At 38.4% G+C, this 27,744-nt stretch overlaps 1 protein-coding gene across 7 annotated transcripts in view; it reads right to left on the reverse strand.

Annotated features, from left to right (window-relative positions):
• STRBP (spermatid perinuclear RNA binding protein) overlaps positions 1–27,744 on the reverse strand; it is a 117,688-nt gene that overhangs the window by 43,312 nt on the left and 46,632 nt on the right. For 5 of the 7 annotated variants that reach the window (XM_090274697.1, XM_090274700.1, XM_090274698.1 and 2 more), the window contains 4 exons: positions 16,021–16,188; positions 12,616–12,836; positions 8,072–8,237; positions 1,572–1,716 (listed from right to left, as the gene is read on the reverse strand). In XM_090274697.1, the coding sequence (XP_090130823.1) occupies positions 1,572–1,716; positions 8,072–8,237; positions 12,616–12,836; positions 16,021–16,023 (535 nt within the window). In that variant the 5' untranslated portion in view covers positions 16,024–16,188. Of the gene's footprint in view, positions 1–1,571; positions 1,717–8,071; positions 8,238–12,615; positions 12,837–16,020; positions 16,189–24,037; positions 24,129–27,744 lie in introns of all 7 variants that reach the window. The other 2 variants (XM_090274695.1, XM_090274694.1) reach the window with 1 other exon arrangement.

Consider the following 27,744-nt stretch of genomic DNA (forward strand, 5'->3'; position numbering starts at 1 on the left):
CATTCACTTAATACTTTCAAAGAAATAAATGGGAGGATGCCTATAGCTACAATCAAACATATAATTAATATAGTCTCTGGCAACATCAGTCTTTTTCTCATCTCTCTATACTCAAATAACTTTTAATAATACCTATAATTATACCTCTACTTAGAAGTGGTTAGTTTTACACTAGGTGGGTCAAGTAGAACACAGCTTACCAGAATTAACAGAATTATCTTGATACTTCAGAAATCATTTTATAGTTCTACAGTTAATGATGAACTGAAAAGCTGTTAAAGAAATTAAGCCATTTAAGATTGGTTCTTCAAAGGTGTTAGAGATACTATATATAGCAAAAAACAAACAAACAAACAAAAAAAACCCAGAAAACAAAAAAGCCCATGCATAAACCCAATTATAGACTAGATGCACTTTAATTTTAAACTGTAACTCATAAATGTATCTAGTTTATATTGTTAGGTTTGGTACAGCTAACTTTAGTTACCCCAAAAGCTTTTTTAAAAGGAGTCCATCACATCTGCCAAAACTCAAAATTCTAGCGTTACTGGAAAATGCCTTTGTCTACCTTTATCATCAACTTGAAATAAAGAAACTGACCAATATTTCCTACTGCACTGGTATTCCAGGCAGGGGCGTAAGCAGGGCTCGTTAAATGTCTAGTGATGAAACGCAGCAACAGGGGGTCTCCATCGGCTCAGAGAGGCCACCCTGCCTCTAAGCTGTCGTGACAGAGAGAGGCTGGTTGGTCAAAGGTCTGACATAAGAGAAATATCACATGGCAAGTTTCTAGGGACAGAACTGAAAGGCAGAAAAAAGCTACCTTGATAGGATAAAAACATCAGAAAAAGAAGCTCAGCCCAATAATTACTTCTCAAAACTGAATAGGTTTCTCACTCTACTTTTACAAGGATGATATTGCCATACAGGAATTCTTTTTAACTTCAGAAAAAAGTTAATTTAAGGCATGACTACCACATGCATCATATTCAAAATGTTAACAGGATCACAAACCTCCTAGAAAAATAATTTACTAAAGATTATTTATTTAAAAAATTCAATCCCCCAATTTAGATCTCTTACATTATAAAACATATTTACACATGGGCAATTAAGTAAAGCATAAATCTTATAAGGTTATACATAGTTATTAGAAGTCAAGAGCAATGTACAAATGAGTAATCTGAATAGTAACTGAATAAATTTGAAAATACTGTTTTGGTCCACATTTAATCCTAAAATCATACCTAATAGCCAAACTATCTAAAATAGGTTGAATGATCCCAATAACAAATGCAATAATAGACCAAGTGAAACAGTACACCAAAATAGTACAAAAGTTAGAGTTAAGCCCCACATGATAAGTGCAGGTTTTTGAATGAACATATTTTATATTTCAAATATTTACATTTTTGAAAAATATAGTGATTTATGTAGAAACAAAGCTGTTTAAAATACTACAAATGGCATAAGACAAATATAGTTATTTCTTAAATCTATAAAGTACAGTTAACATAGCATTCAAGACGTTCTCCATAAACAAAACAAAATAAATACTTATGTGTACGTACCTCCATCCTTCTTCTCCAATTCATCCCTAATTAGAGGGGAAGTAAGTATCACCTTCAAAGTTAGCGTGGGCTCTTTTGTATTTCGAATTATAATAGATGCCTCATCTACACATTGTTCCACTTCATATTTCTCTTCTGTGAGTTTCTGAAAGTCACCATGATTTCAAAACATCCAATTAATTAAATTTTCAAAAAAATGAATGACTGCCCCTTAGTTTTCAAGCATTATTATTAGAAATGCTGTGCCAAGAGTAAATGAAGTAATTAGCTAGTTTATTTTAGAGATAACATTTCTCTCTCCTTTCAACTTACCAGCAAATCCTCTCTCCATCCCACAAAAAGCAATCATAATGTCAACTCTCTATACAATTATAAACAGTATTCAAATTCACTCTTTCTAATATTTGAACATAAAATACCAACAGCATCATTATGTGATGAAAAGTAAATTCTTGTTCTTTAAATTATTACAAAGAACTATTATAGAAAAATAAATTGCTGGGAATGCTCTCTAAACCAAACACCTTTGTTGACAGGACAGCCTAAAAACGAACTCCTACTTCTAAGGACTAACAAATTTACGATTATGTAGATTTTTATATAATATTATGTAAATTTCTAAAGAGAATCAAGTGAGAATGAATAAAAAAGCATCTTCCCATAGTCACTCACCAGCAAAAAAATTAGTGTGAACAAGTAGCTTCACTTCTCTAATGATGGTCTCACAGATCATTCCAGTGAGACCCATCAGTATGAGAAGTCATCTGACACCCGCAGGGAAATGTACATTGCTTCTTTCAACATACAATTATACACAATTTAAAGGCAAAACTAGAGTATAGAGAAAAAGCACAAAACTCACATTCATTTTGCCTCTATAGGAGCATTAAAGATGTCCATCAGAGAATGAACCAAACTGAAAATTTTTTACCCTCACCAGAGAATAAGTTTATTAATTTTAAAGAGAGAGGAAGTGGGGGTGGAGGCAGCACCGGGATGGGGAGCAGTGCAGAGGGAGGGGGTGGAGGGAGGGGAAGAGACAGACATCAGTTTGAGAGAGGAACATAGATAACACGCCTCCAGTTTGAGCCCCGACCAGGGATCAAACCCGCAACCCAGGTATATGCCCTGACTGGGGATGGAACTCGCAGCCTTTTGCTGTGTGAGATGATGCTCTAACCATCTGAACCACCTGGCCAGGGCACTAACTTTTTCAATTATGCGTGCAGATCACCATAAGACACATCCAAAATAATAAACATGGTAAAGAGTTTTGGACTAGAATAATCTGGTTTTGATCACCCTTCTCCTCCCTTGCTCAAGGAAGTTCTAAAATCATCCTAGAAAAGAATATGTAGAGAAAAGGTATGTTACAACCTCAATTAATTATGTTACTTAGATAACTGACAAGTTTTGCTAGAGTAAATGCTCAAAAAATTTTTTTCTTTTTTTTTTAATCCTCACCTGAGAGTATTTCTATTAATTTTTAGAGAAGAGGGGAGGGCGGGGAGAGAGAGAGAAGAGAGAAACACCGATGTGAGAGGAACACACCCGCTAGGTGCCTCCTGTACATGCCCCAACTGGAGACTGAACCTGCAACCTAGGTATGTGCCGTGACAAGGAACTGGTACATGGGATGATGCTCCAGCCAGCTGAGCCACCTGGCCAGGGCCAAAAAACAGAAAGATTTTTAAACTGGTAAGAAAATAAGATCATATCAGAGATTGGTTTTCCACACAAACAGCAAGAAAACAAGGGGGAAGTAAGGAGTAAAAGTAGGTATCACCTTTAAAATAATTTTCTGGAATATGATTACTACTACTACTAATGTGTGTGTGTACTTATATGTAGATATTGGGGCATATGTGTGTGTACATGTATATAATTTAATGAGATGGATCTACAATTACATCCCCATTTTACTTGGGTACCTTTACCCAAGTACCTATAATAATGGATCTAACCATCACACAAAGCAGCTGCTTTCACTATTGATAACTTTACTGGCTATATTAAATTGAAATGTTTCTCATAATTTCCATTATTGGTCTTAAGAGTTCAGGCCTCTTCTACTTTCGCCAAGAAGCCCTTCCAAGACCTAAAGCTCTGTGTTTCATTTAGTTTTCTCTTGCCTACAAAGCCCTGGTCCCTTTGAATTTCAACTGGTTGACACAGCCTGCACTCTCTCTCCTGCATCCCTCTTTGAACATATGCTAGCTCCACAAAAGGATTTTAAAACTGCGGTGCCCAGAAATAAAGACCCTTACTCAAGAGAGACCAAAAATGCAGAGTTCCCACAACTGTGGTCTGCACAGAGAAAGCTCTATTTTTGAAGACTGGAGCTTGGCCCAATCTCCTCTATCTTCAACAGGAGAAACGTGACAGACTTTGCGTAAGAACTTTGATTTATTACAGCACTGGTCCTCAATCCCGTTCCCGCCCTGACACATGAGGAATACAACACACTCGCAGAAGGAAGAAGACTCACATTCTAGACTTCCAGTCAAGATGGAGGCATAGGTAAACATGCCTCATGTCCTCACACAACTACAACAAAAATTACAACTAGACTACAAAACAAATATCACCCAGAACTGTCAGAAAATCGAGCTCTAGGGAAGTCCGACAACCAAGAATTTAAAGAAGCCACATTCATCCAGACGGGAGGGAGACCCGGAGATGCTCAGAGAGTCATGGAGATGCTTGGGGACACGTGGAGATGAGGAGTGGCACGGAGTGGTGCAGGGACGTGGAACGGGTGATCCCACAGCCACGTGCCATGGGTAAAAATCAGGAGGGGTACCTCGGGAGCAAAAGAGCCCAGCCCCTGACCAGACCGCCCAGCCCAGGGTTCTAGCACCACAAAGGTAAGTCCCCACAACTTCTGGCTGTAAAAACCAGTGGGGGTTGGGGCAGCAGAAGAAACTGCAGGATTCTCAAGAGACTCCCCTTAAAGGGCCCTCAATGGACGTAGGACTTACACAGACTTACCCACTCTGGGATTCAGCACCAGGGCAACAGCTGGAAGGGCACCAGTAGCACATAAGGAGAAATTGAAGTGACTGGCACCAGGGCAAGTGCTGGAAGACAGCTTCCTCCTGGGCAAAACTCCAGAGGCCAGCCAGCAGCATCGTCCCCCTCCAAGCCCTCCACAAACCCTCCCCTACACAGAGCCACAGAGTGGTGACACACAGGTTGCCCTGCCCTGATGATTACCTAAGGCTCTGCCCCGTACCACTTACAGGTGTCTTTTCTACACTAGGCCACGCTTCTAAGACAGGGAGTCAGAGCAGCTCTACCTAACATACAGAAACAAACACAGGGAGGCTGAAAAATTGAGGAGACAAAGAAACACGGCCCAGATGAAAGACCAGAACAAAACTCCAGAAAAAGAGCTAAATGAAATGAATATAAGCAATCAATCAGATGCAGAGTTCAAAACTGGTTATCAGGATGCTCAAGGAACTCAGTGGGTACTTAAACAGCATAAAAAAAAACCCAGGCAGAAATGAAGGTTACATTAAGTGAAATAAAGAAAAATCTACAGGGAACCAATAGTGAAGGGGGGGAGGGGGAAGCTGAGAAAAAAATCAACAATTTGGAGCATAATGAAGAAAAAAGCATCAATCAGAACAGCAGGAAGAAAAAAGAATTAAAAAAAACAAATGAGGATAGGCTACGGAGCCTCTGGGACATCTTCAAACGTACCAACGTCTGACTCACAGGCATGCCAGAAGGAGAAAAGAGCAAGAAATTGAAAACTTATTTGAAAAAAATGAAAGAAAACTTCCCTAATTTGCTGAAGGAAATAGACATACAAGTCCAGGAAGAACAGAGTCCCAAACAAGATGGACCCGAAGAGGACCACACCACGACACATCATAATTAGAATGCCAAAGGTTAAAGATAAAGAGAGAATCTTAAAAGCAGCAAGAGAAAAACAGAGAGTTACCTACAAAAGAGTTCCCATAAGATTGTCAGCTGATTTCTCAAAAGATACTTTGCAAACTAGAAGGGACTAGCAAGAAGTATTCAAAGTGATGAAAAGCAAGGACCTACCATCTAGATTACTCTATCCAGCAAAGCTATCATTCAGAATGGAAGGGCAGATAAGGTGCTTTCCAGACAAGGTAAACCTAAAGGAGTTTATTATCACCAAGCCCTTATTATATGAAATGTTAAAGGGGCTTACTTAATAAAAAGATCAAAATTATGAACATTAAAATGGCAAGAAATTCACAACTATCAACAATTGAATCTAAAAAACTAAGCAAACAAGCAGAACAGGAACAGAATCATAGATATGGAGATAATTTGGAGGGCTATCAGTTGGGAGGGGGAAGGGGAAAAAGGTACAGGAATTAAGAAGCATAATTGGTTGGTACAAAATAGACAGGGGGGCTGTTAAGAACAGTATAGGAAGTAGAGAAACCAAAGAACTTATATGCATGACCTATGGACATGAACTAAGGGTGGAGGATTGCTGGAGGGAATGGGGGTACCAGGTGGAGGGGGGTGTGAAATGGGACAACTGTAATAGCATAATCAATAAAATATATTTTAAAAAAAGAAAGAAGACTCACTAAAGGGAACAAAAAAGGACATGAGATGGTTGAAAAAGCCTTTAATATCCAACTATTTGATTATTACTTTATTATAGATTTAAGAGTAATAATGTTCACTTTACCAAAAGCAGAAATACAGATTAAATTTTAAAGCAATAAAAAAAAATAATGGAAACAAGAGTAATCTTATTAACATTCTAATAACAAAAAGAATAGTTAGCCAGAACTCATTACTGAGCTGTTTCTTAAAATTTTACTGTGCTCCATTTTGCTTACCACTTTCCCTCTCTAAATCATCACAAAGGGCTTTAAAATTCTTTCCAAAGAAATAAACTTAACCCTTGCCCTGGTCACGTGCTTCTGTTGGTTAGAGCATTGACCCATTCACCAAAAAGTTGAGAGCTTGATTCCTGGTGAGGGCACATACCTAAGTTCTTGGTTCGATCCCTGATGGGGGCATGTACGAGAGGTAATCAATCAATGTTTCTCTCTCTTTCTCTCCTCCCACCTCTTCTCTCAGATCAATAAACCATATCCTAGGGTGAGGATTATAAATAAACTAACTAAATAAATAATAAAAAGAAATTTAACCCTAAGAAAGACCAGAAACATTTCTTCATCAGAATCAAAAATGGAAAAGCCAAATGTTTGTTCAGTCACTTTAAAAAACTGTGTCTTAGTCTTTACTGGTATGGCTCAATGGACTGCGCACCGGCCTGCGAACTGAAAGGACACTGGTTTGACTCCCAGCAGGGTACAAGCCTGGGTTGCGGGCCAGGTCCCCAGTTGGGAGCGTACGAGAAGCAAATGTTGATGTTTCTCTCGCACATCAGTTTCTCCCTTTCTCCCTCCCTTCCCTCTCTCTAAAAATAATAAGTTAATGAAATTTTTAAAAAACTGTATCTTAAGATCTAAGGCAGGGTTATAAAACAAAATAATGCACCAAAAATTAATTTAGGGGAATGGGTCAACAAGTAATACAATTTCATTGTCAAGAATGCTAGATCAGCCCAGGCCGGGCGGCTTCGTGACCTGAAGCGCCATCCCATGCACCACAAGGTTGTGGTTCAATCCCCAGAGCACATACCTCGGTTGCAGGTTTGATTCCTGGTCAGGGAGCATATACGAGGTAACTCATCAACTTTTCTCTCCTACCTCTGTGTTTCTTTCTCTCCCCCATACCTTCCCTCCCTTCCTGTCTCTGTAAAATCAATAAAAATATCCTCAGGTGAGGATTTTTAAATTTTTTTTTTAAGACAAGACTGAAAAAACAAAGAAGAGCCCTGGCTGGTGTGGCTCAGCAGACTGAGCACCGGCCTGCAAACCAAAAGGCCACTGGTTCAATTCCTGGTCAGGGCACATGCCTGGGTTTCGGGCCAGATCCCTAATTGGGGGCACGCGAGAGGCAACCAGTCACACATCGATGTTTCTCCCCTCTTTTTCTCCCCCACTTCCCCTCTAAAAGTTAATGAATAAAATATTTTTTAAAAATATTAAAAAGCTATCATCTATGCAGGCATCTAGTTGTCTAGGCTATTTTTTTTCTTGCCTGTGGTAAAATTGGTTTCCTTATACATCGTTTCTCCTAAAGGTCTCCTTTTGACCTTTCAATTCTTTTCTGCATCATACCAACCCTTCCAAGAGTCTCACAATGCTGAGAGACCTGATCCAGAAAACAGTAAGACTCTCAGCAAGACACATCTGAAAAATGTAATGCTGTGCTTTACTAGCATCTTAATTTTAATAAATATATCCAGAGTATTAATCACCAGAAATTTGCTTTAAATGTGACGGATGTGTCATTGATTCAGAGTAGCAGTATTCCTTTTGTCTGTACCCTTTACTATTGCCCATTTCTTATTATTGAATTCAAAATCACTACCAATTTTCACCTTTTTACAAATTCTCCCAGAGCTGCAATTAACCTGTACTCACCTGAATCTGAATCGGAAGATTATCTTTGACCGTATTTAACAGGGTCTCTGTGGGTTTGTCTTTGCACATTAAAACCAGCTCCAAGTCCATATCATCTTTAATCAGCAAGCCTTTGGCAACCAGGCCAATCCTCATCACACCACACAATGTCCGACCACCTTGATCCCTAAAAATAAAAGTCTGAGTGATTACTTTACAACCCATTTCCCAGACTGAAACTTAATCATTACTTGGCTTCCTGGATATCCATATGAATTGATAAGGAAGTATATAAATCCAGATATACAAAATCTGATAAAATTTAAGACTCTGATTTATGGCTCATAAAATATTTATCTTCCCCAAGGAATCAACAGGGAGCATATTTCAGACTACAGATTAAATAATTTTTCATTACATCAATACTGCTCAGGAAAATCCAAAAATACTGCATCTCCTTAAACACTTTTTCAAATTTAAAAAGAAAATCCCGTTACCTTTTTATTGGTAATTAAAGAATTTGTGAGAAGCATGAACATCGTGGTATACTGAGAAAGCATCAGGCTGGAAACCTAAAAGCCCGACTTTCCTCCTAGTGGGCCTGCTGGTTCAGTGTCCACAATTGTCAAGTGGCTGTCGGCTCGGTGAGCCTTAGCTCATCCCTTCTAGTTAAATAATCCTAGGAATCCACCAAAGTTTATGGGGAAAGCAAAGAGCAGAGGAAAGAACAAGCCAAAGATAATCTGCCAGGATATGCATTTCAAACCCAGTAGTAGCTAACAGAAAAAACACTCAGAGAACATCGAGTCATGAATGGTGCAAGATAATGATAGCATCTATCCTTGACTTCAAGTTTTTTCTTGGTTCACTTTCCATAATCACAGTGAAAATATAACTAAGCTGAGCAGTTGTTCAACAAGTAAGCAAATGTCGGAGTACGGAAAGCATACTAAAGGAGATCCCATCACCCCTGCTTCCGAGGCTTACACTATAGTAAGTATAAAAGCAGTAACCTGCTTAAAAGGGGGAGAATAAAGTAACATCTGAGAACAAACTATATGCCACAAAATTCTCATTTAAACTTAATCCACACAAGCCTGCATTTGAAAGACAAGAAATGCAAATCTCAGAAAAGCTAATTAATTGTTCAGGTTCACACAGAGAGTAAAATGGCAAAGCCTGGATTCAAACTCAAGGTGGTTTGACCGCAAAACTCAGGTTCTTTATATTATTTTGGTTGCATCCCAAGTACAGAAGAGGGAGAAGTCAAAATTAGGTCAAACAAAGCAACCTGAAAGTCTGACTTCAACCCAGTCTTGATTTGGTTTAGACAGAAAAAAGATCATTCTAGCTAGAGGCAAAGAATCAGCAGAGTTGGGCAAAAGTCAGCAGAGTAGGAAATGAACTAGCGAAAGAAAGGAGAGAAAACTAACTGTGGTAACGGAAACAATAAATTATGAATAATCCAGTCACTGGTTCAGTGCCTGGCACACCTTAAGAGATTCAATAAACAGTAAATCAATATTTAAAAAGCTTAAAAATGGTAAAAGTATAGGGGAAAAAAAAGCATTTTAAAACAAGTGACCCAAATGTAGGGATTTAATATTACGAATAGTCATTTTTTTCTTTTGTATTCCTGTCCTTTCATATTCTCATTCTCCCAAATCTAATGAGAGTTCATAAATTCGCCCTCCATAATCACCTGTGAACCACTGCCTTCAAACTAGTTTCTTTTCAGGCTGTTCTACTACCTCAACACCCTCCTTTCATTGGCCTTACTGACTAATTGCTGCCATCTCCAATCTACTGCATAGAGTATCCTGCAACCAGAATAATCTGGAAGCACTGCACAAATGGCATTTTCCTTGTTATTTTTCTGATGACCCATTGAACAATTAGACACTTGGCATATTGAGAGGCAATTTAAAAGATAGTATGACTTCCTGGTTCAAACCCTGGCCCTGCTACTTCTGTGTTATCATTGGACAAATTACAAATGACTTGGCTTTTTGAGCCTATTTTCCCATTTGTAAAAAAGAAATAATACCTTCCACTCTGACCGGTAATGAGAATATCATTTAATTTAATGTAAGTAATGAGCCTGACATATTAATAGCTCAGTAGTTAATAGTTGTTAATCCTTCAACAGTCCCTATACTTTCTCACACCTAGATCTTTGCTGATATTTATTTTTTTCTTCCACTTTCACTGTCTGTGCCAAAGCTCTACCCATCCTCTAAATCTACTGCAAATGCTACCTCCTTCATAAAGTCTTTTTCTGATCCCTGAAACCAGCATATAATCTCTCCCTGCTCTGTACTTTCACACTTAAGTCATGGGATATCAAAGTGAAGATGCTAAGAAAATTGGATCTGGAATTAACAGACTGAAATATGAATCCTGGCTCCACCACACATACTCATTCAGTGACCTTAAGCAAGTTAAAGTCTGTTAATGATTCCGAGTCTTTTTTTTTTTTTAAGAAAATCTGAAGCAGTGGAAATTTCATAAGTAAAATGGGGGCAGAGGAGGAGGATAATAATATGAGAGATTAGAAGATTTATAAGACAATAACATGGAAAATAATTGGCACTCAATAAATGTTAGCTATTATTAACTAGCCACTATTAGATCACTTATTAAATTCCATACCATAATTATGATATACTTGATCTTCTTATGTAGAAGACAGCATGACTGAGCAGAGAAACTAAGTCCTAATTCAGTCCTGAAGTTGAATAATGAATGAATGTGAATATAGAAGGTATTATAAAGCAAGCAACCCAAATATAGGAAATTACTTAAAATTAAGAACAGAATCCAAATATTCCTAATAATACAAATACTGGGACCTTGTGCAATTTGACTTTTGAGTCAGCTTATGAAAAAGTAAAATAAAAGCTGCCTGACAACAGAAGGTGTTTAATACCCATGAGCTAGCCCTCACCCATCCTGTGCCCTCTGTAGTACTCAGCATATACCAGGAGCACAATATGTGTCTATTATCAAACACAGCTTGTACCTGCCTCTAGTTTATACAAGATAAGGACACAATCATTCTGCACAACTTGAGTTCTACCATGTGGGAAGAATCGCAGACAAGTGCTCTCAACCTGTGACTAGTTCACAAAATGGAAAGACTGTACAGACAAGCAAGAGCATCCGCACAGAACGTTATATTTAAAAATCCAAATGAACGTGTGGAGCGTATTATCTTCTAAAAACCTTTAAAACACAGTGACCTGACCCAGTTAAGCAAAAGTCTATTGGAGCACTTTCCAAAGGTTCACCCAGTCAGGAGAACAAACAGAAGATGTATTAAAAAGGCATGAACTTCACTAAAAAAGGAAACCCCTTAAGATGGTAAATCTTATGTTATATATGTCACAATTTTTTAAAAGTAAAAGGCATAAACACATTCCAAAGTACAGTGTAAATATGGAGTGCATGAAGAGTCAACTTACACAGGGACTGGGATACACAGAACTAGATTATTAAATAATATTACTAAATAACATGATCCCCAAAATTTGAGAAGTGTCCTTTTTAAAGCCATAATATGTGAGAAAAACTGAATTACCGCCAAGAACCTTGAGGTTGACAAGACTATGACTAGATACAATGTATATATTACCTGTAAACCATTAACAAAGTCAAGGAATTATGTTCTTCAACTGAAAACTGATACCGATTATCTTTAACCTGAAAATGAAAAGGTTACACTATCTTTCTGTGAAGAAATCAATTTATCAATACTTCCCTATTATTGTCTACTACTTATCACACTTATTTAGAATTAAAGCGGGGAAAAAATTCTATAACCTCTATCCTCAATTTATAAGTTTTAGCCAAAATAATGCTCTTAACTCTATTAATACAGTGCAGATGAGCATCACCTCTCACAGTCAATCACACACTTATTCCAGTCATTATGACAGTGCTCCAAACAGTAGCTCAAAGCTTAGCACAGCATAAAAGTTTCACGATCAACTTTATTTCAATTACCTCTTCCTATTACTACAGCGCTGAGAACACTCTGTTATAACTGCTGAAGGGTCTGGCTTCCAGCAGGCCTTCTTGCACTCTACAAATATCCAATGAGCATTTACTATATGGAAGATACTGTGCTGGATCCTGGGAATCAATTTTCCTGCACTCTTTCTTCTACACCAGGATTTTAAAATATCTGACAAAAATGATATTTTATGATTTTCCCAGAAACCAAAAACACTACTATTTATGTCCAAATTTAGGAGGCTGAACCAAAAAGCATGAGAAACATGACATAGCATAACTTCCAAAGAGAGAAGATTTTAAAGGGCTTGGTGCATTCCCAAAAAGCATCCTGCACAAGTCCTTCTTTTTCTGGTCTCATCACTATTCTTTTCTTGTTTTCCTTTCCAACTTAACTCAGAAAAATACCACAAACATTTACTTCCTTGTTTACAATCATATAAATAAGAAAACCCAAAGAACACCATACACCAAACGTAACTCAGTGGGATGGGATCCCGGGCTATCCTGGATACCACAGGAAGTCACCACAAAGGCCAGGCCACACTCACTTGGAATAGGTGTCTGCGGCCTCATCCTTCTTCACTTCTGTCTCCCCCTCTGTTTTCGTTCCTTTGTTTGTTTCATCCAGCCAATCTGAGACATGTTTAAGAGCACATTCAACAGTAGACACCATATTCTGAACAGCTTCAAGTTCCTCTGGAGACGGATAGATCGTTGAATGTTTCACCATCACATGGCGATCATCATTGGCAAAAGATCTAATAGATCTCTGTCAGGAGGAGAAAGAAAACAATTACTTCAAATAAAAAAAAAGTTACCTGAGGTCACGTCATAGCATTAGTTGTCAAACCGTTGTGAAATAGTTAACATTGAGACAGTAAAATACTGCTCAGGAATAAGAAGTAAAACCCTATTCTACTTAACACACCAGAAAACCCGAGATCTTTCATTCATGTTTGGTAAGGTTCACCAAGGTCACGCTCAGTATTATGTATATGCTACCTTTTATCTGAATCCATGTGTTTTGAATACCACTTCAAAAAAGGTCACCCATATCACATTATTATCTGCCAGAAACAACACTTCCTAGCTTTAATAGAGTATCTGGAAATGCATGATGGTGACTCATGATACCCAGCGTCTCTCCTTTCCAAATTGCTGAGGATTTGTGCACCTTGAAAAATTGATTTCTCAATCTAGTAATAACACAAAATACGTTATGTGTTATCCCAAGAAAAACTATGGACACATTAAGATACTGTTTACTATTCAGCATTTAAAACTTTGGTGGAAGGCTTTAAGTTTTAAAAAAGATGAGCAGGGGACATTTCAAATTCCAGAATAAAGAAAATACATACAGGGTGGGACAAAAGTAAGTTTATAGTTGTTCTTATGGAAAATAATAAAATAATAAATAAGAATACAAAAATAAATTCCAACTGCAAACCTACTTTTTCCCCACCCTCTAATTGCAAAAGAATCAACTTCCCTAACTAATTTACAAATGTATTACATTCTCAATCAAAATACCCTCAGGATAGATTTATTTAATATTCAAAATAATTTTAAAGCTCACTGAGGGGAAAAAAATCAATAAGAAATATTCTACAAAAATGGATGGGTGGTGCATTATGCTAAAACAAAATAACAAAAATTGAAAAAGCAATAATTAAAATGACATGCTGGCCCAGAAATCAGTGATGCAGATTAAAGCCTAGAAATAGAATGAATTTCATGAAAATATAATATATTCTTCACACTCATGAGTCACACATCAAAAACCTTTGAATATTTCCAAATTTACAATCACCACGAAGACACTTATACCAGTACAAAGCAAAATGAACAAGGATAACTTGCGGAGTTTTCATAAAGCCAAAAGTATTTTATTTAAAGGGTGGCTACAGTGTCTTTAGTTACATGAAATTATGCACACTAGCAGATGGTAAATATCTTTTAAAGTTTTTACCACAAAACAAAATATTCACAATTTTTATCAGTATTTTGTTCGGTTTTGTTTGACTATCAAAATTTTAAAATTTACATAAGGGGACTAAATGGTACTGGAAAAACAAAAACAAAAAATACAGTCCGAAAAATAAATTCAAAAAAGAAAAAGAAATTTTAAAAATCATAGTAATTTCAACACTAGTAAATTAATACCACAGTATAACTGTTCCCCATAAAATGAAGCAAACTACAATTTAAAAGGTAAGTAATCCTTTGAAACTCTGAACTGTTACATAAAAAAGGACTAAAAGCAATCAAAAAAGCTTTCTTTTTCTAGGTAGAAAATCATCTCTGTCTAGATTTTTTTCTTCGTCAAAGTCCACAACCAGTTTTCAACTGGAGTTTGCCACAGAGAAACAAACATTTTAATTACCTCATGAGATTTACTCATATATCCCAAAATAAGTTAACAAGAAAACAAAAGAGCCATACAATGAATCAGAGCTGCTGGGTTGTTCTGGGGATAACTAGTTACTAAGTTACTTACTCACTGACCTCACGAGAGTAAGCCTGCAGCTCGCTATGCCATACACACCCTTGGTGCCCTTCTCACAAACAACACAGGCTGCCAATGCTAAATCCAGGAGTCAACTGGATGTCATAGGACAAGCATCACAAAACCACAGGGAAAGGAAGAATTAAATAAACATTATAACAAATTGGAGAGCGATTTTATTTACCCAAATAAGCTCCAAATATATTTTTTAAAGTATTAAAAAATTAGATTGGAAGAACTATACAGAAACAAAGTTCTCATTCAAATTTGAGCTCTAACAGGAGACACTAAAAAAAATCTACCAACCAAATTACATAAAAACACAAAATTTCTACACCAGAAAATCTACATTTAAAATAAATAAACTAGAAAAGAAATTTCCATCAACTATGACCAATAAAGTATTTCTTTAAATTGTAAGAATATGAAGACTATGATGGATAAATGAGCTGAAGTGCTGAGTAATTCACATGAGAGGAAACACAAGTCAATGTCATTTCTTTACATCTCACCATAAAACCAGTGACAAAGAAAATCCCCAGTTAACATTTTTCCCCACCATCCAGAAGTAAAATATTGGAATTTCTTCTCTAAAGAGCAATTCGACTAAGTATAATTCCTAGAATATTTTTTTTTGAAAATCAAATAACCCTTAAAGAAACACCATCAGACTTTTTTATTAAGCAACATATCTACACATACTGATAATATATTTTTTGCTTTTTCTCCCACTTATTTTTTCTAAGCCTTTTTCACTAAGAGAAAAGAATGCATACAACATCTCTCCTGAAACAAAATAGTAGGGGAAAAATTCAGCACATTTTATTGATTAAAAAATTAGGCACCAGAGGTTATGACTTCATCTAACATCTCAAATTCGAAAGTATGAACTTTCCACAAAAAGCAAGATTTCCTTGATATTCAGGTTCAGTGCCCCAATACACTTAAAACATGACCCTATAACTTTAAAAGCATGTGGGAAAAGGTGGCTTTTTGAGTTAAGTACACATTTTATAAATTCTTACACCATTCATATCACTAGTTAAAGGACTGATTCAGAATTTTTAATTTCCTAGGGGGGAAAAAGACTGAACTGCAGGTAGAAAACCAAAGAAAATTACACAATTTCAAGTTCAAGGTCACATTAGCCATTTGTAACAGTCTGTTAATGCCAGTTTTATTAAAAATGGTATTTATGAGCATTCCCTCATTTGTATTTAATAATTTATGGCCTGTAGGCTCATGGGGCTCCGTCTTGTGGTTTAAAGGCTCATAATAAATCTGAACTCATTTGCTTTGCCTAAATAGTAGAATGCCTTTTTTATCTGATGAAGTAGAGCCAAAAATTAACACCACTGTTATTCACTTGCCCTCACTGTTAACTTTTCTAATTTTAAACCATTAGAATCTTTTGTAACTTAATTAAGAAACATAAACAATAACCTACCATGGTTTTCTATAGTGTTTTAGCTTCCTCTTCCGATCCTTTCCCCTCTTTCTTGTCGTCTTCACCAGACACTGTTTTGTGTGACAGTACCTCCTCATAAGCCTGAGTCCCCTGATAGCTAAGAGTCAATACAGCAAAGATGTCTGAAGACTGCTCTCTAGATTACACCTGCAAGAGAAAAAACAAACTTTTCAAAAATGCTTATTTACAATTAGTTTCGTATCTTGAGTATGGAGCCTATAAACATGTTATCAACTAAAAAGAAACAATATTTACAATGGAAAACTACCCCATTTCAAACAAAAACCTAACACATTCTTTGGAGACCAGGGCCCAAGAAAGAGGCTAAATGATATGGCCAGAAAAGTTAACCCTTCCTGGTAGCTAGCAGCTGGCTGACCACCACCTGAAAAAGTAATGCTACTATTGTTAGCAGTAATTTTGCAATTAACCTTGAGGTTTTTCTACTGAAAACTGGCATTAGTCAGACCTATCCAAAAATTAGATAAAACACCTGAAAATATAACACCACCATTGTAACCATGAGGCTTTTCAACTTGATATCGCCACCAGACAACACATGTTGCCACAATGTTTTTTCTTTTATCATTTTTAGGCCTAAAGTTCAGAATGCTTTTTTGGCTCTGTTCCCCTAATTCCTGAGAGATCTTTCTTCTCCCTCAACGGATTATTTGCTGTAATGTCAGACTCCTGAATATCCACTAGGTCCTGACTTCATTACCCACTGATGACTCTGGTCAGGATCCCACTGTTGGATTTCTGACCAGAGGTCTCATCACCGCTTGTTCCATCTTTGAGATTTTATTCCAGATAGGGTAAATATAAACTCTTCTGAGCATTGATGAAATCCTTATAAATTATTAAAAAAGAGTGACTGCTAAAACAGAACACAGGCTTTAACTCCGTGGCTATCAGGAGTAATTTACACACCACAATACATAAAATCAAAAAGAACAGCTTTCTCTCCATTTCAGTATCTTTTATTTAAATTAAACTTCCTTTAAATAAAGAATCCCCCTTATACTTTGTTTGTTTGTAATAGCTTCCTAATACTGTCCAGTTACTCCCTTAAAAGAAAAGAAAAATCCTTTAAAAAATTTCTGGGACCAAGTAAGTGTGACATTTAACTCTCCCAAATACTGCAAATGAAAGAATACGATTACATTCAAATGATACTCAGCACGCAAAACTATTCATATCCTGTAACTAACTTCCCTGACTCTGGTTTACAAAATCCACCAGCAATAAGCTAGTGAAGCTTGACTAAAACAAACAAATGAGGTTATGTAACTGAACTAGTAAGTGGAACTTTATTTGATTACATACACATATCACATCAACGATTTGGAACACAAAGAAGAAATAAAGTCAACAGAATGATACCCTGTAAAAGCAACTTTAAAATCATCTGGCCCAATTTTACCTACCCCTCAGTTTACAAATGAACTACAATCAGAAAAATTACAGTCACACAACTAACTGGGGACAAGGCCTGGCCCAGAACCTCAATCATAGCTCAATGCTTTTTCCCTGCTCTATCAATCTGATAAGAAAAGTTAAATTATATACAGTAGACTGTAAGCAGAAGAAGAAACTGCAACACATTTTTTAAGTTTCTATTCTTAAAAATTCTGGCTTTCAAATTAAAAACCTCAACTTTGCCCTTTAATTGCTACTGTGACTTGGAATATTATATGACTCAGAAAATCACTTAACTTAATTGGGTCTCTGTTTCCTTCACCTGTTCCACTACTATGGCTAACATTTATGAACTCATATTCTGTACCAGGCACTTTTCTAAGAGCTTTTCATACATTACCTCATTTAATCCTTAAAACAATCTCAATGACTATCTTTTACACATCAATGAAATTGGAGCATAAAGAGGTTATATAACACCTAATTAAAATCACAAAGCAAAAGTATACAGTAGAGCCTAGATTCAACCTAGACCATCTCTTTCAATAATATTTTTGCTCTAAAGGCAGTCACACTTGTTAGAGGATAAACTTTAGCTATTTCAAAAAATATGGTTTTGTAATTACAAAGGCCGTATAGCAACACACACAGGCTTTGAAGTCAGACCTGCCTACAGTCGAGTACAGGCACACCTCATTTTATTGCACTACCTGTTATTGTTCTACACAGGTCTTGCCTTTTTTACAAACTGAAGACAAGACAATCCACCAGCAAACAGATTACAGCTTGCTTCACTGTGATGCTCGCGTCACTGCAGTGGTCTGGGACTGCAGTTGCATCACCTGAGGCACGCCTGTACCAGCCTTGTTGCTCCACTCTTCTGAGCTAAAGTGTCCTCATCTTGCAATGAGGTGAATGGCATCTGCTTCAAACTCAACGAGACAGGTTATAAAAATTCCTAGTTATCTGTATACACTCAATAAATGGCTGCAGGGGAGAAGAAAATCCTCAAGTACAAAAAACTTTTGTTTATACTGTACATCTGAAACACTTGAAAAACAGCTTAGAAATACATTAGCTGTGCTCCACCTGTTAGGTAAGGGTACAGTAGGTTGAATGTATATGTACACATGTGACTTTAAAGATAGTTGTTAGGTTTAAAGAAAAAAATGACTGGAAAGTACAGAGAATCCCATGTTCCCCTTCTCCTCACCATACACACACTTTCCCTATTATTAATATCTTGCATTAGTGCGGTACATTTGTTATAATTAATGAACCAGTGTTAAAACAGTCTATACTGGGGTTCACTCTTTGTGTTGTACAGTCTATGAGTTTTAACAAACATATAATAACATGCATCCGCCATTACTAAATCATATAGAACTGCCCTAAAAAATCCCATGTTCCATCTATTCAACCTTCCTCTTGCCAATGTCATATAACTGAACTCATACAGTATGTAGTCTTTTCAGACTGGCCTTTTACACTTAGCAATATGCATTTAAGATTCCTCCATGTCACTTCTTGTCATCACTGAATAATAGTCCACGTGTCTGGAGGTACCACAGTTTGTTTACCCACTCACTCACCCGCTGAAGGGCATCTTGGTTTCTTCCATATTTTGGCAGTAATGAATAAAGCTGCTATTAACATTCACGTACAGGCTTTTGTGTGAACCTAAGTTTTCAACCCATTTGAGCACAATCACAGGGTCATACAGTAAGACTACGCTTAGCTTTGTAAGAAACTTCCACACTGTCTTTCATCCAAAGTGGCTGCACCGTTTTACGTTCCCACCCGCAATGAATGAGAGTTCCTGTTGCTCCTCATCCTCACCAGCACTTGGTAGTGTCAAAGTTTTAGGCTTGAGCCATTCTAACAGATGTGTAATGGTATCTCATTTTTGTTCTAATTTGAAATTCCCTGATGACATATGATGTTCAGCATCTTTTCATACACCTGTTTGCCATCTACATATCTTCTCTGATGAGGTATCTGTTCACATCTTTTACTCACTTTTTAATTGGGTTGCCTGTTTTCTTGTTGTCTAGTTTTAAGAGATTACTGACTGTTTTTGGATAGCAGTCCTTTAACAAATCTGTGTCCTGCAAAGATTTTTTTCCTATCTCTGACTTGTCTTTTCACCTTCTTAACAGTGCCTTTCATCTTTGGTAGAGCAGAAGTTTTAAATTTTAATTAGTTCCAACTTACTTTTTTTTTAATGGAGCACACTTTTGGTAGCGTTGTTATCTCTTTAACTTATCTTAAAAGGTGAAAGGCTTTAGATGTCAGGCTACCCAGACTGCAAAGCTAGGTTTTTGTATGTATGAACATTAGCGCCTTTTCCTAGGAACAAATCTCAAAACTGAAGAATGACTCTACTCTCTACATTCAAACTACAAAACTTAGTAAAATATTTGAGAATTTTTCTGAAATGCTATTAAGAGAAAATATTTTAAAGTAAGGCAAAAGTCTATTCACATATATTTACTTCTTTAAAAGATTCCATGTAAAGTCTTCCAAAAAGTGAGAAAATAGAATTCAGGAAATTGTTTACTCTCAAAATAGTTAACAATAAAAAACTTTAAATTTTGTTAATACTATCATATGCAAGTTCACCAAAAGAAGCTATATAAAAATAAAATATCCAAGCTCTACTTCTGTATTATGAAAGAACAATCACTTCTTCACTATATTAAAGACAGACAAGATAAAATAGAAAGACACCTCAGTGATATGTAAGAGGCTCATTTTAAATTACGTGAGATTTACAAGTAAACACTTACTAATGAATTGCCTGTTCTGCCCTGGCTGGTTTGGCTCAGTGGATTGAGCATCGGCCTGCGAGCTAAGTGTCGCTGGTTCGATCTTCCAGTCAGGGCACATCAGAGAAGGAAAACTCTGACTCCAAAAAACCTCCGCTGCCTTGCGGCATACCTCTTCAGGGGAAAGGCTAAGGGAGTAAACCCCGACAGAAAATCCGGAGCTGGAGTCCCTAAGGCGGTTTGACGTTGTAGTCAACACCGGCAACTCCTGCGGCGCACCTGAAGCCAAGCTGTATTGACTCCGTCTTTCCCTTGGATCCTTCAGCTGCGAAGAGAGGGGGGGTCTGCTGCATGGGCAACAGCAGACCCTCCATATCACCCTGCCCAGGTTCTGTAGCTTCAGCTTCACTGGAGAGGACACTCCAGCGTCATCGTAAGATGTCGATTCAACACGGGAGGAGACAGATACCGTGTCACTCCCGAGTCGGACTGCACAGCCATTCTCGGCGGTGCAGATAGACTCTTAAGAAGCTACACCATTGTCTCTCGAGACGGACGGCTGCCGACGACGACGACGACCTGGTACTGTGCTTGGCGGTACACAAGGAGAAATCAACTCAGACACACTAAGAGAAGAGCAAATACTACATATAAATGCAGTACACACACACCGCCCCCCCCAAAGCCTTCAAATAAATTAAACTTTCTCTACATGGTGGCATTCAGATTCTGTTCAAAACTAATGTGAAAAGACCCGAATTTCAGTATTTTCCTCTGGAAATTTCCTTTTATTTTCTATATTAAAAAAGCAGATGGGGAAGACTAAAGTGAAAAACCTGTAACTACACATAACCTACACCACAAATCCAGCTGTTCATCCCTACCCCAAACATACAATGATGGAAAAGCACAACCCTACCATATCATCTAAAGCCTTGCAACACTGGGCTCAGGGCAAAAAGGTTGGTCCTTCCTCGATTAACAGGTTAAACAGGGTGGAATGATGGCTGCAGCCCTAACATAGAGTGCACGGTACAAACTGGCTCAGTGGAACCGAATGCTTTTTTAATACTTCCTGTCAGCAAGCAAAATGGAAAAGATGTTATCAGGTCATAAAAGAAAGCGTTAACAGGAAAACACCTCTCCTCACTGAACTAAAGGGACACTAGGCCCTTCCCTGTCCCTGACAGAACAGCTGTGACACAACTGCATAAGCCAATCAGAAGGTTTATTTGATCAAAGAACCAATAATTCAATGCATCTCAAAAAGTCTTTATACACCCCACCTAAAATATGCCAGCCACTATTCCAGGCACTTGGGATACATCAGTTAAAAAAAAAAAACCCTAAAATCCCCACCCTTGTGATTCAAGTCCAGAGGGGGAAAAACAGCCAAACACCAATAAATGTAAAAATATGTAAATTAAGCAATATTCAAAGGTATAAATTGCTTTTGGAAAAGAGACCAGGTGACAGCGCAAGTGCACTCCTGTACGGTATGAAGGGGGCAGGGGTGCAATTTTCAACAGATGGTCAGTCCTCCATAAGAAGGTAACCCTGAGTCAGACTTGAGCTGGAAAGGGAGCTAGCCATGCAGATATTTATGGAACGATTATTCCTGGCAAGGAGACTGTGCCTGGTTAGATGGAGGAACAACAAGGAGGCCATGTGGTTGGCTGAATGGATGGAGTAGAGTGAGTGGGGCCGGGGGGAAGGTGGAGAAGAGCTTCCAGGACAGAGGGGTTGCAGCGAGGGACCAGATCATAAGAGACAAGAGTTCGGCAAAGTCTGTCTTTTTTTAAAGTATACTTTATTGATTATGCTATTACAGCTGTCCCAATTTTTCCTCTCTACCCATCTCCCCTCCAGCAACACCCCCCCCAACTGTCCACGGTCGTGCATGTAAGTTCTTTGGCTTCTCCCTTACCTATACTATCCTTACATCCCCGTCTATTTTGTACCTACCGGTTACGCTTCTTAATCCCTGTACCTTTCCCCACCATTTTCCCCTTTCCCCTTCCCCGCTGATAACCTTCCAAATAAACTCCATACCTATGATTCTAGTTCCTGTTCTGGTTCCTTAGTTTGTTTTTGTTTTTGTTGTTGAGATTCAGTTGTTGATAGTTTTGAGTTTCTTGTCAATATGTTATTTTGATCTTCTTTTTCTTAAAAAGTCCCTTTAACATTTCATGTAATAATGGGTTGGTGATGATGAACTCCTTTAGCTTCACCTTATCTGGGAAGCATTTTATCTGCCCTTCTATTCTAAATGATAGCTTTGCTGGCCAGAGTAATCTTGGTTGTACGTCCTTGCTCTTCATCACATTGAAAACTTCTTGCCAGCCCCTTCTTGCCTACAAAGTTTCTCTTGAGAAATCAGCTAATAGTCTTATGGGAACTCCTCTATATGTAACTCTCCACTTCGCTCTTGCTGCTTTTAAGATTCTCTCTTTAACATTTGGAATTTTAATTATGATGTGTCTTGGTGTGGTCCTCCTTGGGTCTAGCTTGTTTGGGACTCTGTGTTTATTGGACTTTATGTCTACTTCCTTCACCAAATTTGGGGAGTTTCCCTTCATTATGTTTTCAAACAAGTTTTTAATGTCTTGCTCTTCCTCTTCTCCTTTTGACATCCCTATGATTTGGATGTTGGCACTTTTGGAGATGTTCCAGAGTCGTCTTATACTCTCATTTTTTGGAGCTCTTGTTTCTTCGTTCTGTTCTGGTTGAATGTTTATTTCTTCCTTATGTTCCAAATCATCGATTTGAACCCCAGCTTCTTCCTCTTCACTGCTGGTTTTCTGTGGATTTTTCTTTATTTCACTTAGGGTTACTTTCATTTCTTCTCTTATGTTTTGGCCGTACTCAGTGAGTTCTCTGAGCATCCTGATCACCAGTGTTCTGAACTCTGCATCTGGTGGACTGGATATCCCCGTTTCTTTTTATTTTTCTGGGGTTTTGTTCTGTTCTTTGATTTAGGCCATATTTCTTGGTCTCCTCAACAGGCAGCCTCCCTGTGTTTGTCTTAGTGCACCTGTTAAGTTGTATGGGGTGGAGCCTTAGGTATTCACCAGGGTAGGGCAACCCACTTCACCGCTCTGTGGCTCTGTTTTGGGGGGAGGGGTTGGAGAGGGGACAATGCTGCTGCCTTGCTTCTGGAGGTTTGCCCAGCATTTGCCCCGTTTCCAGTCACTTCACCCACTTCTGTATGCAACTAGTGCTCTTCTAGCTGTTGTCCTGGTGGTGATTCCCAGAGTGGGTGGGTTCGTGTACATTCTAATTCCATGAAGACCCTTTAAATGGACTTTCCAGGGAAACCGGCAGTTTCTTCCACCACCCCAACCCCAACAGCCAGAATTTATGAGGCTTATCTTCCCAATGCTGGGACCCTGGGTGGTGTGGTCTGGCCTGGTACTGGAATCACTTACTCCCAGGGTATCCCTCCTGATTTTTGTCCACAACATGTGAATGTGGGAACGCTCTTTCTGTCGCCACCGCTGCCTCTCTGCACCACATCGCATGCTTTCCACCTCAACTCCGGGTCTCCACCCCTCCTACCCACCTGGACTAATGTGGCTTCTTTAAATCTGGAAGTTCTAGGTGTTTTTTTGTTTTGAGGGTAGTTGTTAATTCATTACGTGGTTGCGTGAGGAGGCAAAGTATGTTTACCTACACCTCCACTTTGACTGGAAGGCAGCAAACTTTTTCTTTAAAGAACCAGACAAGCCCTGATGAGGTGGCTCAGTTGGTCAGTGTGTCATCTGATGCACCAAAAGGCTGTGGGTTTGATTCGCAGTCAGGGCACATACCTACGTTGCAAGTTCGATCTCCAGTCAGGGCGCATATGGGAGGCAACCCATCAATGTTTCTCTCTCTCCCTCTCCATTCCTTCCTCTCTCTCTAAAAATCAATAAACATAGTCTCAGATGAGGATTTAAAAAATAAAGCACCAGAATATAAATACTTAAGAGTTTTTAAGCCAAAAGATTCTTACTATTCAACTTCCTTTGCAGTGCCAACATAGTCATAGACTATATGTGAACAAATGGGGGTGGCTGTGTTCCAACAAAACTTTATGAACAGTGAAATGTCAATTTCCTACAAAGTTCATGTCACAAAATATCAAGTTTTTATATTTTTTAACCGTTTAAAAAGCAATTTTAGCCTACAGGTCATACAAAACAGGCAGTAGGTCAAATATGGTCTATGGGTCATAGTTTGTCAACTCCTAATACAGGAGGTCACTTTAAGGACTGTGGCTTTTACTCCGTATGAGATGGGGAACTTTTAGAGGGTTTTAAGCAAAGAAATAACAATATTTGACTATTTTTAAAAGGTCACTATGATTTCTATATTGAAATACGTAACAGACAGGGCAAGGATGGAAGGAAAGAGACCACTTAGGAAGCTTAGTGATTAGATTCTGGATATATTTTGAAACTAAGATGAAAGGACATCCTAGCAGAATGGATGTGCAGGGTGAGTGAACTGGAGGTATCAAGAGTGACTTCAAGGTTTTGGGTCTGAACAACTGAGTTGGGGAAGGTGTAAGGAAAGCAGGTTTGGGGATTAAAACCAGGCATCCCACCTTGGACATGTTGAATTTGAGATATTAGAAATCCAAGTAGGTAAGAGGATATGAACCTATAGTTTAAAAAGGATTAGAATAAAATTTGGTATTTGTCAGCATATTGGCAGCATGTAAAGCCACAAGATCACCAAAGAAGTAGGTGTGCTAATGACGGGGAAAAGCCAGAAGAGGCACAGCTACAGTCACAGAAGGAGTGGACTAAGAGGTGAAGGAAAACTAAGACGGTGCTGTTTTGAAAGCCAAATAAAGAAAACTTATGGTGCAAGCTCTGTGAAATAAAAACAGGAAACGGGATACAGCATGAGAATGGAAATCCTGAGTTTTAGTCCTTGTTTTACTAAGGATGGTTATGGTTCAAAGATACCTATATTTGGAATTCTTGCGTACTACCATGTAAAGTAGTTCTGCCTAGTTTTACCATTTACAGGAATTTATCCTCCACTATACTATTCTATCCCCACTTCAGGCCATCTTTGGAAGAAACATTACCTTGAGAACATCAGGTAAAAATCTTCAATGATTATTTATTACCTAAGCAAATAGCACTCCACTCAGACATTCAGTGTGGCACCAAACTTCCCCATAATACAAAACTAATGTAACGTTTTCCCCTGGCAGTTCTCTGACCATTGTAGTTCCAGCCAAAATGGGAATAATGACTCTTCTCCAAGCACCTTGCAATGTGCTACTAAGCCTCAACTTCAACGTTTTCCTTACCGGGTGGACTACCATGATTTGTCGTTATTCTAGCCATTAGATGTCCATCTCAAATCTACCCCTCCATGAAAGCTTTACCTAATACTTGACCACTTCCTAAGTGGTTTCTTACTAGAATTTCTTCCTTCTGAGTCATCCAGCACTGTTTCAAGTTCCTTTATGGTATTCTTATTACTTAGTTTTAGTTATTTTTATCATGAGCTCCTTAATGAAATGACTTAACCTTTACTTCCACAGCACCTTACCTTGCACAATGCCCCACACTCAAGAGAGGCTCAATAAAAATCTGAACTCATCTCTAGATTTATCTTTCCTTAGAGAGTGCCATAACTGCAGAATCTAAAAAGGCTCATCTGGAAGGCCACTATCTTTTCCGATATATTTCCATGGCAGTCATCATCACAGTTGCTTATAGGGAATTTCTGACTTTTCCTCCGTAAGCACAAATTCCAGTACTATTTATTTGACTTATTTTACCCATCTTGGATTAATCACTCAAAACCTCTCTCATTTTCAGGACTTTACTATGTAGTTTAGTGACACATATTCCCGTCTGTGGCATTATCTTAGTAACTTCAGTAACCACATAGGTGACCCTTCTAAAATCCTGGCCTTCCCATTACTTACAGTCCTTTCTTACAATGTTCTCATCTTGTTCCCTGCCTTAGACACCCAGTCCTCACAAAGGCCCATAACTTATTAACCCTATTACCTTTCCCAGTCCCTCACCCTTTTCATGCCTTCACTTCCGTCCTTATCCTTATCCAACTGAAATCACACAATTCATCACTGATCATTCACACCAACAATTCCCTTTGTTATCCTCTCCTGGAAAAACCCCAACAAACCCACGCCAGTAACCGTGGACAATAGAATGGGTCAGGGAGGGATCACACAATTGTGCTGATGGTTTTCCTAAATTCATAATCTAATAATCAATAGTTTTCAAAGAGCAGTGGTACTACAACCCTGGGGGATTTGAAAATGTGCGGTGGAGTCTTCTGGTTGTCACATGGTTGATAATCCTAGCATGTGGTACCCTGGGATGCTCAACATCCTGCAATGTCCAAGGAGCCAATAATCATTCACTTTCCTAATGATTATTTCATTATTTCATTTCTTCAAACATCTGTATGTCCTTCCCACATCCTCACATTCCCCTTGTCATCCTGCTTTCTGTTTCAATCAAAACACCATCCTTGCTGCATCTTTTCCCATATATTCTACATTTCTTCCATTTATTATGAATAAACTGTCCCAATTCCTGTCTAATCCAAATCTCTCAACTCGAACCTAGGTCTCATCTCCTTTGTCTCCTCAAGTATATCACTCCAGTAATCCCCTCCTTGCCTTTCTTGAGTAACTTTCCTTGACCTCTTGCCTCCCTCCAGCCTGTCCCTTCTAGGACATACATAATTCTTTGAGTTAACACTTCCATTTCCCATTTCCTCTCCTCCCATTCTCTCTTAAATTTACCCCGATAGGCCTCTCCCAACAAGGACCCACTGACACAGCTCTCGTGAAGGCCCTCTGGAAGCCTACAGTGTTTAGTGCTGGGAACAGCCCTCGGTGCTCCCCTAGTCGGCCTCTCAGCAACAGCGGCAGGTCAGCTGCACGTTACTTGAACACTTCCCTGGGCTTCCATCCACTACCCCACTCTCTCAGATCACCTCCTGCTTTGTAAACTACTCTGCCATTGCCTTTTTTTAAGAATCTCCACAGCCTCTGAAAGTGCCGGAGTGCCTGAGGACTCAGCGCTCACACTTAATCTCTTCACTGTCTCACTGTGTTCCATCGACACTGGTATCCTTGACATTTCTCAAACAGTTCACTCATACTCCCACCCCAGAGGCTCCACACTTGCTAGTTTACCCCAGATAGCCATATAACTCCGTTTCTTCTTCAGGTGTCTGCTCAGATGTCGCCTAATACTGGGCCCATCCTCTCTGGTCACTCTCTGTAAAACAGCATCCCCTCCTCCAGCACGCCCTGTTCTATTTCTCTCCATGGGATCTGATAAGAAAAGTTAAATTATATACAGTAGACTGTAAGCAGAAGAAGAAACATCACATTCAATGCTCACAGAAGCCCTAAAAAGTAGTGAAAAAGAAGAATAAGTGATGTAAGGTTCTTTTATAATCTTTTAAAATACAAAAGCACAAATGTAACGAGGATGTTAAGTGACCTGTCCATGATCACACACAGACA

The sequence above is a fragment of the Furipterus horrens genome, unplaced genomic scaffold (genome assembly GCF_987537825.1).
Source record: "Furipterus horrens unplaced genomic scaffold, mFurHor1.1.pri manual_scaffold_4, whole genome shotgun sequence".
NCBI lineage: Eukaryota > Metazoa > Chordata > Mammalia > Chiroptera > Furipteridae > Furipterus > Furipterus horrens.